At 46.0% G+C, this 18,430-nt stretch overlaps 1 protein-coding gene across 5 annotated transcripts in view; it reads left to right on the top strand.

The window, feature by feature from the left end:
• Nucleotides 1-18,430, top strand: part of MLPH (melanophilin) — a 445,337-nt gene that overhangs the window by 305,647 nt on the left and 121,260 nt on the right. For 3 of the 5 annotated variants that reach the window (XM_085645086.1, XM_085645085.1, XM_085645089.1), the window contains exons 7-9: nucleotides 6,233-6,361; nucleotides 7,459-7,660; nucleotides 9,277-9,497. In XM_085645086.1, the coding sequence (XP_085501212.1) occupies nucleotides 6,233-6,361; nucleotides 7,459-7,660; nucleotides 9,277-9,497 (552 nt within the window). The remainder of the gene's footprint in view (nucleotides 1-6,232; nucleotides 6,362-7,458; nucleotides 7,661-9,276; nucleotides 9,498-18,430) is intronic. The other 2 variants (XM_085645088.1, XM_085645087.1) reach the window with 1 other exon arrangement.

Genomic DNA, 18,430 nt, shown 5'->3' with positions numbered 1-18,430 from the left:
CACAGAGACAATGAATCATACATGTGTAAATCAGTGTATAGGAAAGGTTACATAAGACAGACGACTACAAGGTGTAGGAGTCACATGTCATCCATACTGGTAGGCGGTATATTTTAAGAGTGCTTGGTTTGAAGAAGCACAAACTCAGTATTTAAAAACAGAACACCATAGTTGGGGGTTCTCAATAAGAATAATAATAATAATACTAATAATAATAATAATGAATTTTTACCCAAATTAACCCTTTTTGTGACAATAGGATAATGAAAGGCTGGGTAAGAAAACAATGTTCTAACCTATATCTTGCAGTGTGCATGGTGCCCTTTGATGACAGTTCATAGATCACTGTGTTATATTAGGATTTTAACTTATAAACTCAAGTAACAAAAGGATCTCTGTGACAAACGCAGTAACGCTCTGAAATATTTACATTATATGCACTTCTGTGATCTGCATGGTACACGTTCTTTGCAGCAGGCATATTAACCCTCTGCGCAACCTTATGAGCAATAAAAATTTCCATTAGACAACAGTCCGATCTCTCTCCACCATGAATATTAATCACAGCATTATATTGACATTTTTACTGTTGCCCGGAAATGGCTGGAGGCAAAGAATCTGCAGCAGGTGCTTTTACATCCACAATATATTGTGAAAACATGGCTTCCTCCACCCAAAGTCAGCACCCGGTGCAGTGGCACCGTTCGAACCACCCTAGTGCCGACCCTGGATTCAGAGGTCTACCTGGATACACACAGCATAAGTGAAGCACATAATCTGTGGCTGATTGGGGGGGGAGGGGCACCGACAAAAGCAGTGAACTGCAGACACAAACGCACAACCCCCCTACAATCCCTGTGCGACGGATAGCGCTGCTAGCATCACCTCTCCAGGAGCTAGCTTATTGCCAGGGGCCCTCTGGAGCAGCCCTCGCCCCACTCGGGTCCTTGACCCCGCACCCAACCCTGGCCGTCTCTCAAGACAGACTGGGGATTCACTTGGCACCCTACTTCTAGCGGCCCCTCGAACACCTTACAAACATTCTTTAACAGACACGGTCTGCGGTTGGTCTGTAGAAATATAAGGCCGTCGTAGGCGCTCAGCTCAATCTGCCAGTGGTCCCCTGAGTCGATGAGACTGAGAGGCCCGCTTGTGCCAGTGACGGCAAGAGGCACCACCACCCCACTGCACGACACAGTGCCCAGCACTGGTGCCACCCGGGCACCCACACCGCCGACAGCCCGGGTCCACCAGCCTTCTCCTCTACCAGGAACCGGAGGCCACTTGTACAGCGCCAAGTGCGAGGGCAGCCAGCTATCACTGCCGAACTATTAACCAGCAAACTGGTACTTTTGTTACTGACCGACCGTGGAAGTATAAAAAGCTGAACTTGCCCCGCCGAGATCCTCCCTTCTAGATCAGTAAGAGAGACATGCACAGTTCTTAAGTATGTACATGCACCACTCACATTCGCAAGTATGCACACACGCCAATACACTGAGTACCACCTGTGCACACACACATTCTGGCATGCACACACACAGATCATTAGCTGCCCGCAGTGCACGTACACAGTACTGAGGCATTCTCTGCACACCCACTCTTCAGCGGTCATGGGGAATATACTCAGTGTCCTCGTTTGTGTGCACACGTTCTAAGGAAAAGCATAAAAAAGGTCAGAGGGCATCATTGCGCAAGCGCATTCCGCAATGCACGCACATTCACAAGTGCGCGTGCGTATGCCTGGATAGCTAAATGTGTGGATGTGTCTGAGAGTGGGTGGTTGGATGCGTGGCTGTCTGACGGTGGATGGATGAATGCATGAACGTGCGAGGATGGGTGTGTGGATGGATGAATGGATGGATTTATTTATGAATGTGTGTGTCTGAGGGTGGGTGGGTGGTTAGAAGGGTAGATGAATGAATGGATGTGTGTGTGTGTGGATGGATTATCAGGCGGACTGGTTCGGTTCAGGTGCACCCGCATCACTCTGCACCCACACAGTGCCATTTAGGATATATGGTTAAAACGGGTACGAATGTTATTTCCCCAGGTACTCCCTCACTGTGATTTTTCTATAGACGCCTATTCCTTCCGTCGCTTGTTCACTGTAAGTCTTCTCCGAACCCCCCTGATGCTGGTGAGTCTTGGAATTTCCTGCACACGCGGGTCCTACATTTGTAGGGCGCTGGCCCCAGAAATACCTAAGGGGTGTTATCTCCTTACAGCTCTTTGTCGGGGCCATTGCAGCTCACGGGTTCCAAACTTGTGCTAATATGACCACTTTCACACGACTCCTGGAAAGAATGAGCCGATTTCAGCGCTTCGCTTCTGCGTGGTTTCTCGCGTGAGCAGGCGCCAGCGCTCAGTACCAGCAGCCAAACGGGCTTTCTGCCTGAGGGCGAAAAACCGTAAGGAGAGAAGTTTTGTTGGGAGGAGGGGAGGTGAAACCAGAGGAAGTACAGAGGAGGAAGGGGGGCAAGAGCGTGAGGCCAGGACACAAAGCTGTTTCCCGTCCAGGTGTGTGCACATCTCCTGCCCGAGATGATCTGGAGCCGACAGAGCCATACACGTGCACATCAGCTGTCCGGGCGCGCACATGTCCTTTCCCCCTCCCGGAGACGCCATGCGCGTGCACATCGCCTGTCCAGGCGCGCACATGTCCTGTCCCCCTTCGGCCAAGAAACCGACAACATTAGATCTCGCCAAGGCGGGTAGCACGCATGCGCTGTGTTGCTAGGCGAGACCTAAAAAGGGATATCACAGAATAAGAGTCAGAAATCGTGCACCCTGTGTAACTTTTAGAAGCTAATTTTTTCAGGTGTCAGTGCAACTAGACCAAGACCCAGTAAATTATTTTTATGGCTTACTTATTCTAACTTAAACACACAATAATGCACATAAGTCGTTATTAATAAATGTGCTCTAACATGGAACACAATATTGAGGACAAAATATCGAAAATAAAATATTGACAGGTAAGTGAGTCTAGACTTTCTATACCCCACCCCACATATATGTACCTTGGCCTTCAAGTACGTAGATGGGGAATTAGAAAAAGTAAATCCATATACATCTCTACATGCACCTACCTTTCGAGATTTTGTCCCTCCTATATTCTGTCCCTGATATTGAAGACAGAATCTCCACACACGCGCACAACAGCAAAGAACTCTTCAGCATCATCAAGTTCGCCCAACCCACCAGTGAGTCTACTGACATCCTTCCCTCGCAAGACCTCTGCAACAAACTCAGCACCTTCTTCCACCATAAGTCAAGGACATCTACGACAACTTGGACGAAGACAACCAACACACTGAACCCTCACCAGACACCCTGAAGCCAACGATCGACAACTGGACAGCCCTCACCACCGAAGACAGACTGAAGACAATGAAGTCAATCCACTCCGGGGCCCTCACGGAACCCTGCCCACTCCACATTTTCATCAGAGCCGCCGACACCATCGCACCCATGCTCCGCCACACCATCAACCGCTCCCTGTCGAACGCCTTATTCCCCGACGACTGGAAACACGCCAAGATCAACCCCCTCCTGAAGAAGCCATCAGCGGACCCCACTGACCACAAGAACTACAGACCCATCCTCCTGCTCCCATTCCCAGCGAAAGTCATTGAGAAAGCCATCAACAGTCAACTCGCCACCTTCATCGAAGAGCACAACTTCCTCGACTCCTCCCAATCTGGCTTCAGAAAAAAACACAGCACAGAAACCGCCCTCCTCGCCGCAACAGATGACATCCGCTCCCTACTGGACCTCTCAGCGGCGTTCGACACAGTCTCTCACCACACCCTAATACGCAGACTACATGATGCAGGGATCCGGTACAAGGCCCTCGACAGGATCCACTCCTTCCTCAACGGCAGAACACAGCAGGTCAGACTCCCCCCTTTCCTCTCGGACCCTACACCAACTATCTGTAGAGTCCCCCAGGGGTCCTCCCTCAGCCCCACGCTCTTCAACATCTACATGGCTCCGCTCGCCCCCATCGTCAGAACCTACGGACTCAATCTACGCAGAAGACACCCAACTCATCCTCTCCTTATCCAACTAACCCAACAACGCCAGATACAAATTTCAAGAAGGCATGGAAGCCATCGCCAAATGGATGAAAAGCAGCTGCCTACAACTCAATACTGACAAAACAGAAGTACTCATCATGGGCCCAAACCCCGATGTCTGGAATGACACCTGGTGGCCCCCCGCCCTCGGAAGCCCACCTACCCCCACGGACCACGCACGCAACCTTGGCATCATCCTGGACTCTGAGCTCAAAATGGACCGCCAGATCAACTCCGTTGCATCCTCCTGCTTCCACACCCTCCGCCTCCTACGTAAGACCTTCAAATGGATCCCCCTCGAGCACAGAAAGACCGTCACTCACGCCCTTGTCACCAGCAGACTCGACTACGGCAACGCACTCTATGCCGGAATAAACAAAAACCTCACCCGCAAGCTACAAGACATCCAGAACACCACCGCAAGACTGGTCCTCATCCTGCCAAGACACTGCCACATCTCCCAGCACCTGCGCACACTCCACTGGCTCCCCATCGAGGCTAGAATCACCTTCAAGATTCTCACCCACGCACACAAGTCCCTCCACGACACCGGACCAGCATACCTGAACAGCCAACTCAAATTCCACGCACCCCTAAGGACCCTACGATCAGCCCAGCTCTCCTACGCTGTGGTCCCCTGCACCGGAAAGACCTCTCCTTCCTCGCGGCCAGAGCCTGGAACACCCTTCAGCTCCACCTCAGACAGACATCACTCCCCATCTTCGCGAGAAACCTCAAAACCTGGCTTTTCAACAGACCCCCTCCTTGATGGACTGGAACCTGCACCCCCCGCACCCCGCCCCCTCCAGCGCTTTGAGACCCTTATGGGTGAGTAGTCGTGCTTAACAAACACCTGATTGATATTCTTGTGCCACAATGTTCTGGGGGCCGATATTTAGTTGTACAACCCTTTGCAGAGTTAGACCAATGGGTCACAGGACTGTTTTCATGATCTCTGCATGCTCAATCAATACCATTTAAAAATCTAGTATAACTTAGCCTTAGTGACCATAAAGTGTGCTTGTCAGTTGGTAATCAGTCTGAAAATAATGACAATTGTGTGCTTTTTAAAGATTATAGAGAGCTTCTTTCTGGATAGACGACAATGTAATGTCACTGTAAATACCACCTCATTGTAGAACAGGTGCCAAACCCTTCAGTCTCAAATGTAAAGAACCCCCTACCCTTCTAAGACTTAGTGTTAGCATCTTTCAAATTAGGTAGTGAGAGTAAAACTGTCTTGGGTTGTGCATTTGTACTTATTTTCAGTCAGTGAAACCATGCATGTGTTTAGTCATAAGGTCTTGGTGTCTTGGGGTGAAGCAGCACACGAGGGTGAAAGCTAGAAAACGTACATTCTCATGGATTGCTGAAAGAAAAAGAAAAACGTAGTTCCATGAATGTGAGCAGTGGAAGTATGTAAGTTATCCAGTCAAAAGGATGGTAAGGAGGATATGCTCCAGGGGCGAGACAAGCACAAGAAAAGGAAGGCAACTCATTTAACAAGAAGCAATCAAATGAGAGTGACAGTCAAGCCAGCCAATGGTAAGAATGGGTGAGTTCCAAGCCCACTGTAGGGTTTTGGTAAGCTCCACAAGAGCCTTTCACCTACAGACATCTAAAAGCTAGAAGGTTCTCTGATTTGTGAGATCCGAAACAAGAGTGAGGCTTGAAATGATGGTTTCGGTACAGTATATTAAATGAGATGTAGCCTGGTTTCAAGGTAAAGTTTGATGACATATCCTTATTGCATTTGTTTTCACAGCTTCGTTCTTGTCAACCTATCATAAAATGAAATCTTTGGCGTCATGAACTGTTCATTTTGTTCTCATCACTGTAATATTTCTTCATTACGGCAGTCTTCATTTCACTTAGGTTTGTGTCTCCTATTGCCCCGGTCTGTGAGAGTGTGACCCCAGTCATGCTCTGCTATCTCCAGAGTCCGTGGGGTGCTGTCACCTGTCCTTTGACATATGACAGGGGCCTCCATCAGTTGACAGCGAGCCCTGTCTTCCTGTTGCTCCTCTGTCTGCCTCCCTTTGATCTTCCTCTCGGCCCTTCTAAGGTGTGGTGACGGTCTTATGCTATACATGCCTTGTTTTTTTTATTTTGAGTGGTTTACTTCATTTCACTCTCTCTGCCTCTCTAAGATGCGAAAGTCAAAGCGCCTACTCTCTGTCCACCCCTTTGACTTTGAACTGGACTCGGAATATTCGGCGCAGTCCCGCCGGCCATCGGTACAGTTCTGTTTGACTCCTGCTGAGCATGACGTCGCAAAGGTACTTGGGAAGCGGGCTGTCTCTCACTCATTCTTCTCTTTTTATATTTCATGCACTTATCTTCTCTGGAATGTTCGCTGCATTGTATTTGCTCACCCTTCTCTCTTCTCTCACTGTCTCGCGCTTAACCCCTCACTCTCATTCCCTCTCTCATATTCTGTTTCGCTTTCGTTCTAGCCCCGCCCCTCTGCGTGCCACGTCTTTTCTTGTCTCGATTGTGTTAGTGTATGTTGACGTCATTAGGGCTTGCTGAAGCTTCCGTCCCTTTAGTTAAGGGATGTTGACGCATTTGGCATTAGTTGTTTTGATCACTGTGCAATATTTTCATGAAGGTTATGAGTCTTCGTCATTTGGTTAAGGCATGATGACAACGTCAGAAATTGGTAATGTGTCTTTTATTCTGGCCAATGCATGATGATAAAATTAGGCTTTGGCAATGTAGGCCTCATGAATAGTGAATGTTAAAGTCATCTAGCTTGGCTTAAGCAGCTTCCCCATTGGTTAGTGGACTGGGCTGCAATCCAGCACAATAAATGATGGCCTCCATTTTTAATTTAATGTATTCAATGTAACACTTTCCATTGCTACGCCTCTCTTGTAAGATGCCAAACGGGTTTTAAAGGAAGATAGTCTTTTTAAACCACCACTGATGATGCAGCTTAAATGATTTGGTAAGCCCCCACTCGGTTGGCGAGACGCTGCTGAATCATTAATGCTAAAAAAGGGAACAAAGCAAAAACCCTGCACATGACCAGATGAAATATTCTGAAACTACACAGCTTTGTTTATCAATCCCCAATCAGGCTTCCACTGTGTTAACAGTATGACCAGCTTACGATGCCCTTTGATGCATGTTGGGACTGTTGTCAGAAAATATACTATAACAGAGTTCACTGTTAAAGGATAAGGTTAGGCAGAGGCAACAACCCTACAGTTTTATTGTTGAACTATGCCATATTTAGAATGTTCTGAAACAGCTCCATTGTAGATCTCAGTCTGATTAGCTATCACCATGGACATGCATTATGCATACATATATATATATATTTTGTAATTGCTGGCTGACTTTTCGGTCCTGCTGCTTCCTTTGTCCTCAGTCGTTCTCTGAGTTTAGCGGCCCCGGGAAGGACACCTTGCAGAAGGAGTCTATGATCGCCGAAGCCGAGCTTGCTGCCATGTTTCACCACATCCTACAGGAGCAGGGCCACCCCATGGAGCCACCGGACCAGGAGTTCAGCACCGAGGTCAGGCTCACAGTCAACTCTCGCCGGAGGAGTACCGACAGCACCAACAAACCTGGTAGGTCCTGGAGCTGCAAATAAGTTCACAGAAAGACTCCAACTTCTCCAGAACTCCGATCATGGACAAATGTTGACCAACTTGGCGCAACAATAAGGGTTCTATAGAATGTGTCACATTAGCAAGCTGAAGGGCATGTACATGATGCCCTGCTCCCCAACAATTTCGAAACCAGTGGTTTTCTTTGATCCTTATGTGAAACACAGAGAAGCCGTGCAATTGCACAAGCTGTTCTGAAGCACACCCACAATGTTGTGTTCAGAGCGATTGTGATGCTGATGTCATTGCGCTGTACTTGTGTCTATATCCATCAGTCATTCAAGCACGTTTTCACTCTCTTGCTATTCTCCAACTTGGAAAGTATTTCCGGGAACAACCATTACAAACATGGCGAGATTCCCATGGCCTTTTATGGTGTTTGAAAGTCAGCATTTGAGCATCTTCCAGGGTTCTTCTGGGATGCATACTTAGTACTGATGACCTAACCTGTTTCTTTCTGGAGGTGGAGAGAGAAAGAGAGCGACAACCCGCAGGAGATCAAAGAAATCAAGGGGCCGGCGATAAATATCGCAAAGCGCGCTTAGCGCTTGCATATTTATTGCCGGCTATCTCTGGAATTTATCGCCCGGTTAGCGCGTTATCAACAGCGCGCATTGTCGAGGCAATAAAAATTCCAGAGATAGTGTGGATATCGCCGTTTTCCATGATGGAAAACGGCGATATCCTAGATGATAGGGCCTGTGGTCTTAGCCACAGAAACCACCCCCCATGTTAAGTATGCATTAGTCCGGAATTTAACAGACGTTAAATTCCTGCGTTGAGGCATACTTAATGCGATTTAAATAATCACTACCCTTCCTTTTTAATATCTCAAAGCTGCCTTTGCGATATATTTTACCTGGTTGGTTTCACAGCCACGCCTATTTTGCATCTCATTAGCGATGCAAAGTAAGGTGTGCTGTAATCGGGCGCTAAGTCAGCAAAACACGCAATAGCGTGTCTTTGCTGATAAGGCGAAAGCAAAAGCGGCGATAATTTTATAGCGCCGCCTTGTTAATATGCCCCACAGGGAGTAGAACAACTGAAAGGCTACACGTTACAGTAAACGATGCTGAAATCTCATTTGGTCAATCAATCCCATCACTGCTCTTCAAGACTGTGCATCATTCACACCTACACACACTGATGGGACAACCTAGCACGTGCTCTGAGTGAGAGAGGACTGCAGAAGAGAACAGCAGTTTCTTATGAAAAATTATAACATAGGTAAATGACAAGGGATTATCAACAGAGGTAATCCAGAGATGCTCAAGGGTTGTTTCTCAGCCGGAAGTGGTGGTCCAACCCATGACAAAGTCATAAGTACACCTGACAAGCTGCTTCCCTCCACAGACAGGCAGGGCTGGGAATGAGTTAGTTGCATGTTTCAGTCAGGCAAGGGTTAAAGGATGTTAATTCCTCAGCTCACTGGTGGTTTGAGCTGCAAGACTCAGTCTATGAGAATTCTCATTCGTTGTAGGAAGCATCTAAATGTTTACTATATTAATTACTTTCTTTCTTTACCTTCTGCCTTCTCTCCACCCTTCTCTTTGTTCTCTTCCACACATCACCGCAAGACACGAACACCATCCTAGAGCAGCCCCAGGTTGCTCGAACCACTGCCTTGGCAAAGGGTGCCCCCCTCAGCATCGAGCACCGGTCCCCGTACTCTGCAGATATGGACACTTCGGAGGAGGAGACTAAAGGCGTCCCCAGGTTTCCAGTCTATCACCCCCACCACTTCAAACGCAGAAGCAGGTCTTCGTCTCAAGAGAGTGGTCCCCATTCTGGGGTGCAGGTGAGATTTGAGGTCCAGACTGTTGCCTGATCATATTGCGGATGCTGACTTGCTACAAGCAGCAGATGTGAACCAGGGTGCATAGAGATACATAGAAATGCCCTGGTACAGGGGTTATAGGAGATGGTGCTTGCACATTAATTTAAATGGCAGGTACAAATAACTTCATATAAATATTCATGAAATAGACTGTGGTGCTATTTGATATGTCAACTCATAACCATTTCGGTCCTCTTTATGCAATATACCTATAGTGTGCTTTGAGTCCACTGCTTTCAAAAATTGGTTTCTTTGACTAGACCCTTTAACCATTGGCTTGTCAGACCCCATTTGTGGGGCCAGAGGGCAGACACAGGCTACTGGGCCCCAATCGTGATGGGAGAGGTTGTTTACCAATGATGATCTGGACTGTCATACTATGGCTTTTTTTGATCTGGGACTAGTACACACTTACTGCGCTGGACACTCAAGGCAACAGAGCGAGCTGTCATAGACTTCTCAGGGAGGTAGTGTTGGAGGGCAAGGGCTCAGAACTTAACAGTCAAACAACACACATAATATGGCCTTGTCCATCCCAGTGCTTACCTTAGTAAATAAAAAGTACGTAAATAGCACAGCAAAATGTAATACTACACAGTTCAGTGGGGCTAACCTGCAATTCCTAGGTAGGAGTTCTAGGAGCATCACTGATGTCAGACGTATTCCATTTGGTGATGTTTATTCTTCTTTCATGTGTGACTAGCCTTCAATGAATCTTGTGAGAGATGGAAGTAGAACTCTCATAGCTGCAACCTCTGGAAGGTGTGCTCACATTTTCCCACAGTGACCTCAACACATCAGTGGCTGTCTGGATTTGAATTTGCGTGCAGTTCTCACACTCATAACCTTCCTCCTTAATTCACAATCATAAAAAACGTTCGGATGGACTAAACACCACTTTTTTGTAGCCTATGGCACTCGTAATACAGCAGACCGTAAATCTGTGTTTTGAGAATCTTGACCACTGAACTCTATATAATAGAGTTGGGTGGTAACAGGATAGCCATAGAAAATGGCGGATGCCCCTCCAGCTTCGGCAGACTCAGCCCAGTCCTATCTGCAGTTCCCCAATGTAGAGAGGATTTTTTTCTGAAATGTCTTCAAGCAACACTCAAGAGTGCTTTTGTCAAAACTCCTCGATGCCAACCGGAAAGCCATGTATTGGCACCATAGCAGACTGATCAGTATTTTTCATTTCTAAAAACAACCCCCTCAAAAATAGGTCTCTGACAGACTGGGAGTTTTCTCCATGGGTTAAGTGGACTCATGTTTGTTCTTCCCAGAGACAGCTTGGTGGTCCCCGGCAAAAAAAAAACACAACAGACATGGTGTTAAAATGCTTGCCCTGAATATGGTAAGGCTTCTTTCCAATTTCAACCATATCACTAATGTCTCATCCAATGCACGCACCACACACATTTGATTTTGTTACATTTTTTTTTTTTTTTAATGAATGAGCATCCATGAGTGTGCATGTATGCACACAGATTATGGGTGGCCGTTTTTGTAATGGCTTTAATAAAAAGGTTTTACAAAAACCTGATACAGCAAAGTAAGCATTGGCAAAGCCAAATGTTGGTAGCCAACACCAAGCCTATTGGCTTCGTCAATACTTGTTAATCTTTGTCTACAAGTCAAGGAAGATGTGATGATGGGCAACTGTTGACAAGCCAGAGGGCCTCTGCTTTGTTATCGATCAGATTGAAACGAAGTCGTCAGACCTTTTTAGGTCTCGGCTAGCGAAGGCTGCGCTTGCGCAGCCTTGCTCGCGAGACATAATGACTTGGAGAAGAGGGGCTTGAACCCGCCCCTCTTCTCCCCTCTTCTCCATTGGCTGGCCTCTTAAATGCTGGCCAGCCATTGGAGAAGAGCTCCGTCACTCCGAACAGGCCCCGTCCTTTTCGGATTCGGGGGCGTGTTTTTTCAACTTTTCTAATTATCTCCTCCAGCCAATGGCAAGAGGAGAGAAAAGAAAAACACGCCCCCGAATCGGGAAACGCCGCTGCCTTTCTCTGAGGCAGTTCTGGCTGACCTCGGAGAAAGGCGGTGGTGTCCAGCATCAGGTTCGTGCAGCTCGCAGCTTGCAGCTTCCTCCTTGTTACAAGGAGCTTCACACGCCCGCTCTCCCCCTCTGGTGCTCACCGTGGAGAAAAGCGTGCCCCCGCAGTGCCGATCACTTCCGGGCAAGGTTCCCCTGCAGCGCGCTCGGCAGAAGTCCCGGGATCCTTCATCGGCGAAGTCGTGGGCCTGCATTAAGCTCCTCAGCCGGGGCGCCGTGTGTCAGCAGGACCGTCCCAGCCTTCCAGCCGAGCAGCCTCCGCCCCTCGAGGCCTCGTCGGGGAGTACCGCTCCTAAAGCCCGGGACCAGCAACCTCTCCAATCTGCTCCGTGTCTCCCTACGTCTCCTCTAGGCGTGAGGCAGCAGCAGGGCGCTTCAGTTAACGCTAAAAAGTTAATTATTTTGGTACATAATAGTGTTAGGGCCAATATGATTCATGTACGGGGTGATGTTGCAAAAGATCGCTACTTACATTGACATGGGAGATCTTGGAGGAGAAAGTTTGATTCAAGCAGAGGCTTTCTAGGAAGGTCCTAAGTGACAGGTGTGTGTGAAGGGGGAGTTAAATTGAATCCTATCGGTGTGAGCAATAACCTTAAGGATTGTGCCCCTAAGCAGTTTTCCTTGTACCTAAAGCACACTGGAACTATTGTGACTTACTTTAATGGGTGAGATGAACTACCGTGTTAGCCAGAAAGGGACTTTTTCAGGGTGGATTTTCATGTAGACATGTCACAGGCATTTCAAGTTAATTTGCTAATTGTGAGCCAGTTGAAATTGTGCTGGACCAGTGCGATTCCATAATTTAATGCCGATATAAAGTGTATCTGCCATGTACAAACTGTAGAGCTTGGAATTGGCTCTTACTGATATTGTACAGAAGAGTGTGAGTGTGTCACTATCTGCCAGAGAAGACGTGGTGCAGTGGTGACTTGAAGTGAAGTACATGTGGGCCAATTAGAATTTGTTTTTTATATTTGTTCATTCTCTTTGTTTAGTGTTAGACAAACTCTGTTTAGAAATGTAGATTTGTCTGGACAGAACTATAGAAGGCATGCATATGATGAGAGCTGCAGGAATCTATATAAGGATTATGAAATCATTGCAAATGTTCCCACAGTAATTGATTTTAATTGATTTTTAAGTTGAATCTTGTACTTCACAAAAATCCTTACTAACAAACTACCAATCTTGGTTCATCTTTGAAGTAGTTTGAAAACATTGAGATGCATTAAAACTTAAGCCTAAACTAAATATGTGATGAAACGACAAGACGGTTGTAGGTATGTCCGAATCTTCTCAGCGCTCGCACATATTCTGTCCTCTTTGTATCCCACTCGCTCTTCTTTCCCCATGTATTTTTATCCTGGCACTATTTTTCTTGCTTTCCCCTTCTTCCTCTCCTTACCCTTGAGCTCACCAAATATTTTATCATTTATTTTCGTCTTTTTATCCTCTTCCTCCAGGTTCTTCCTTTCTCACAAATGGAATGTTTTTCACTCTCTCTCAGTCCTCGTGTTTTGAGTTTCTCTATAGCTCTGTTGGCCCTCTCAGTTTTGCTGTAGTTTTCTCTTCCTGCCAGTTACACGGCGGCGAAAGGACATCGTATTTGAGAATAACATTTTAAAGAATTCAAAAAGTCCATGTTGTTTAACTTACCTGATTGTCAGGGCGTTGAGATTAAGTCTACCTCCTCAAGCATTCCTGCTCCCCTTCACCCCTCCCATCCCCACCACTACTGGCACGGCCATGCAGTCCGTGTATCCTTTCCTCATCTTGGCACCTTGGCTCTTCTTATAACTAAATTTACTTCACTAGCCCCTGATACAAGTGCTGTCCTTGCCACTAGTCCTGCCAAAGGGTGGTAACAGACATTACCGCTGTAAACGTAATGTCTTGTGCCCTTTACAGATTTTCAGAAGTATCCTTTTGATGCCTGCTTATTTTTTCTTTTGCTCGTATCCAGCCTAACCGTTTCAGGAAGACGTAGTTTACATCTAACGGGAATAAATTTAATGAAATACCACAAGCAACAACGAATAGTACGATATGTTGTATAATATACTGCTAATACTGAACATTGCTCGCAGACAGATTGAAGTATTGCTGACCAAAGCTTATATGTTCGGATCGAGACAGATACTACCTACAGGCCAGCTCAACAGGCAGGGTGTCACAAAGGGAGGGGAGCAAGAGGGTGCTGGAGGGGTGAGTGTTGTGGAGAAAGAGACAAGAGATCACACATGGTGTTTGACAACCATACAGCTCAAGATGAAACTCCTATGGTGTATTTGTCAAACAAAAAAGAACTACCCCATAGTAGTTGGAATTGGAAGTAGACTATGTTGGACGTGAAATTCACGGGAAACATCATTTACAACGCGGGCATTACATCGCGATGCCATTACATTGCGGTCTTTACAACGCAAGTCGTTACAACGACTTGCGCTAGATGGCGCTCTAGGACAAGGAATAGTATAATTTACTATCCAACACCTTCCCTACTGTACGTAGACTGGAGTTGGAATAGTAAATTATACTACTCCTAAGTCCTATTCCTTGTCCTAGAGCGCCACCTAGCGCAAGTCGTTGTAACGACTTGCGTTGTAAAAACCGCGATGTAATGTACCGCGATGTAAATGTATGCGTTGTAACGTCATACATCCGAAATTCACTTTTGTCACGAAAGTAATGTTCTTTATTGCAGCTTGTGCTTTTTAATACCATAAATTTGGAATGGGGCGTGCACCCATGCTAGGAAATTGTAAAAGTACATAGGTTTCATTTTGTTAGAAACAGCTTATGGACATCGACTATAAGATAAATAGATAATTTTTTATTGCACAATTAATTAAAACCATTGCAATGAAATCACAAATAAATATACAATATACATTTTTTTCCCTTATTGTACAAGATAAAAAGACAGGTTGTTTCAATCAATTAAGCAAAAGTTAAGAAAATGGAAACATCGTTTTGGTTACTATAGACATAAAAAACCTTAAAAGGAGTACATAACATGGCCCAGCTTTACAAGTTAAAGTTCTATACTATGGAGGAGTTCAGAGAAGCCCTTATTGCCATCAAATATTTCAGAAACCGGGCTGCCAGCTGCGCTGATTCACCTTTCATGCACTCAACTAAGGTGGCGTGACATGTTCGTATATTTAAAATACACCATGATGCCAGCTTTAATTGTGACAAGCATTTACAATGCAACGGTCTCGGCATTGTTAAAGTTAGAGCTATTGGCATTGCTCATGACAATGCCGTTTCTTTAAATGTTTTAAAAACAAAAACATAAACAAAAATAATGTCATGAGCAATGCCAATAGCTCTAACTTTACCAATGCCGAGACCATTGCATTGTAAATGCTTGTTGAGTTTATGTTATGTTATGTGTTTTCACTTAAAGCATAATTGTCTAATTTCTTGGCATCTTGGTTCTGTTAGGTTCTTACAGGGACAGGTCAGGGTTTTTCGATTTAGCCACTGGAGATCCTCCATAGGAGGAGTGAGATGATTCATCAGATCGTTCCCCTGTACGAATGTATCTGCATGGTCTGTAGCATTAGTGTTTCTCCTGCAATCACGCTCCATGGGGAAGGGAGAGAATGTTCGTGGATCTTTTGACCTTCTACCTAATCTATATAAATAAGGGCTGTGCTGTAGGTTTCTTTGCTAAGGGGATATTGGGACTCACAGTCCTCCATCGAATCTGTGCGAGCGTTGGTATTGTCTGCCAATAGGCCATTGAGCCTTTCACTATTCCAAGCTAACAATGTTTTATAATAAGGCGGATATCTTGTCTGCCTTAATACAAGTTTCATAGGATATAATACACTTGTTATAAGGCAGACAGGATATTAATCAAATGTGTGACAGAGTAACCTGTCCTCCAAACTCTAATTCAGGCCCATAGTTTCTTTCAGTGACAATGCTGTATTTTTTTGTATTAATCTTCCTCGTTGTATTCAAATCCAACCCAGCAATGTCGTTCCCATCTTTCCATTGTGAGTGACTCCCTTATGTGCTGGTCTCCATATCGTTCATCCCTCTGACCGCTTGATTGCCTTCTTCCCATTTTTCAGATCTGTGCCAGCTTAAACCATACTTCCCAACTCCAGATCCTTTCTGAACTGTGCCTTCATGTTCATGTGCCTCTCCATGCATTCTGCATTTTCATATGGTTATTCCCGGCTGTCTCTGTGGTTAGTTAGCTCCCTTGTCCATTACCTCCCCAGCCCTGACCTTCCCTGCCCCAAGTGTCTCCTTGGGCCCAACTTTATAAGGGACTTCTCCTGTTGACACTTGGATCAGTTTGTGCGTAGTCCAGCTCCCTTCTGATTATGTTGCCTCCTGGTCCAGTGTGCTCCTGTTCCAGTGATTCCATGTCCCAGTAACTCCTGTTCCAAGTTTTGTATTGCAGATGCAGGCGATGGATGATCATGTGACCATGAGTGCCTTCTTCTATGGGTTCTGGTGGAAGTCGGTGCAAGTTCTTGTTGTGTTTAATGGTTGTTGGCAATTGAAGGTAGCTTTTGACTTAGAGGGGGCAGCTTGCTCCTGGAAACCCTCACCATCTATAAGAGGCAGAAAGTGCACAATTCATTGGGGATGCAAAGTGCTGCACTCTGACGTAGAGGACTCAGCTCTGCACTAGTCCTCAGTTGCGTCCAATGGGTCACTAGCCTCTGAATGTGTATAAAGTCTGGAGAACAATTGGGTGTGTCTTGTCCGGACCCATCACTAGTCAGCTCACTTACAGTATACCATAACGATTGTGCCCCTCAACTTTGCTATTAATTATTTATGTACAACAGTTGCACCAGCTGCAGATGTTGAACCGTTGATACCAACTACAGCGATGTGGGTATAATTGCTCACACCTATACCAGCGACACTAAAGTAGTGTTCTGACTGCCTTAACTACCTGTCAGTTTTTTCAGATTGCCTGGTCTACTTTTTATGGAACCAAAATCTGTTTAAATTACAATTGTCTCAGCTTAATCGAGTCGAACACAGAGTTCCTGAGTCTAATGTTAACCGTTAACCTTTAAATTTAACAAGAAAGAACTCATATCACCACGTTCAGACTGAAGAGTCTGTGATCTCTTCTTCAGAAAAAGGAAAGCAACTTAGGAGCGCCTTCTGACTCCCTAATGTTTATATAGTAGCCTCTTCGATCTTTAACATTCAGCTGCAAAGCCAATTCCACCATTTTGTGTCTGGGAACACCATAGCCCTGCCCACAAGAAGTAGAAGATTAAGGCGGTGGTCACGTCATCGTTGAGTACAGTCACTGAACCTGTTTGCCCTGTCCAGAAGCTGCAACCTTGATGATGATGCAGCGCTATTAAACATGAAGATTCGGTTGTGATTCGTACGTGCATACGTTGATCCTTAAACACCCAGATAGTGGCTGGCTTCTTGCCTGCGTCACATGGTCTGTCACTCCTTTAAGCTCCGAAGATGCTGTTCTTGTCCCCTGGGTCCCTGAGTCACTCAGTGTGTATTATTTTCTCTAAGGTGGGTAGCCACTGCCTTTTTGTTTCATCTCACCATGTCCGCCTCGGCCAATGTCCACATCTCCTAATCGCGAATTACTTCATTGATTTCCTGCCTGCCAGGATGGCGCAGAGAATGACGCTTCTAATTCGACTGGCTAATTAAGAACTTGATATGTGTGAAGTGGCCATTTTACATTAAATTTGCAATGTTTGTTGTATTCTTTGGGGTGGACGTGTCCACTCGATGCTGAGAGGATGTGAACATCCTAATTAGCTTACATTGAGACAATGGAGAAGAGCGGGACGGGCTTGAGTGCGAAGGCCAGCCTGCTGCCGAAGGCGCGGGGTATTGAGTGATCAGCAGAGATGGTGAGACTAGAGCTTTTATTCTCTTCCCTTTCATTAACTAGAGTTTTCAAGGAGGTGAAAGGAAACGGCCATTGACGGAAAGCCTCATTGAAGCAAGCGCAAGGCAGACTCAGCTACAGTTCTCTGCCAAGTAGCCCCCATGTTGACTTCAAGTAGAGTTAGGCAAGATGTAATCCAAAGCACCCCTACAGTATTATAGTTCTAGTAAATGTAACCCATTTCGTCTGAATGTACAGACTGCACTTGAGCCGCTGCATTCACATAAGAAGTGCTCATAAGAAGTGTCGGTTTCCTTCATGTCAGCAGGACTCCATGTTTCCAGTCAAGACCTTTCATTTGATGATCTAATTTATACTTAGAGATGTATTTTTCGGTTGCTACCACTGGAACAATTAGACTAACATACCCGATTACATTATTACTAGTCTGCAAACATGAGGCAGTAACTCTGTCCTAGAGAATAGGGGTGGGCGGAATTTGCGAAATTCACTTTCGCAAATTATCGCGAAAATGTTCAAAATCTCCGCAAACACTTGGAAATATCGCGAAGATTCGGAAGTTTTTTTCCAGCCCGTTCACGGTATTTTCTGCGTGGTCGCGGCTCGCCAACTTACCCGTGCGGTTGCTCGCGGGCGCGGCCATCTTGTTTTCACTCGCGGTGCATGATGACGAGAAGAAAGACGTGATCGAGCGACACATGACGTTACTGCGGGCGCAAACTGTCGCAAGACAGCGCAAATGACTACCAACAATACAACATCTCGTGGAGAACGCGACCGGATCGGGAAAACTTGTCGGTGAACGCGGGGATTCAGGTAAGGAGATCGCACGCACGCGATAATGTATTATTTTACAGCGCGAGCAAGAAACAAATTATCGCTAAGCTGCGGAATGCGGAAATGTTGACATTTTCGCGCTTTCCGCGGAGCGCGAAAATGCCAAATTATCGCAATTTC

The sequence above is a fragment of the Triturus cristatus genome, chromosome 3_1 (genome assembly GCF_964204655.1).
Source record: "Triturus cristatus chromosome 3_1, aTriCri1.1, whole genome shotgun sequence".
In the NCBI taxonomy this organism is placed as follows: domain Eukaryota; kingdom Metazoa; phylum Chordata; class Amphibia; order Caudata; family Salamandridae; genus Triturus; species Triturus cristatus.
This window is presented reverse-complemented; position numbering and strand designations above follow the sequence as displayed.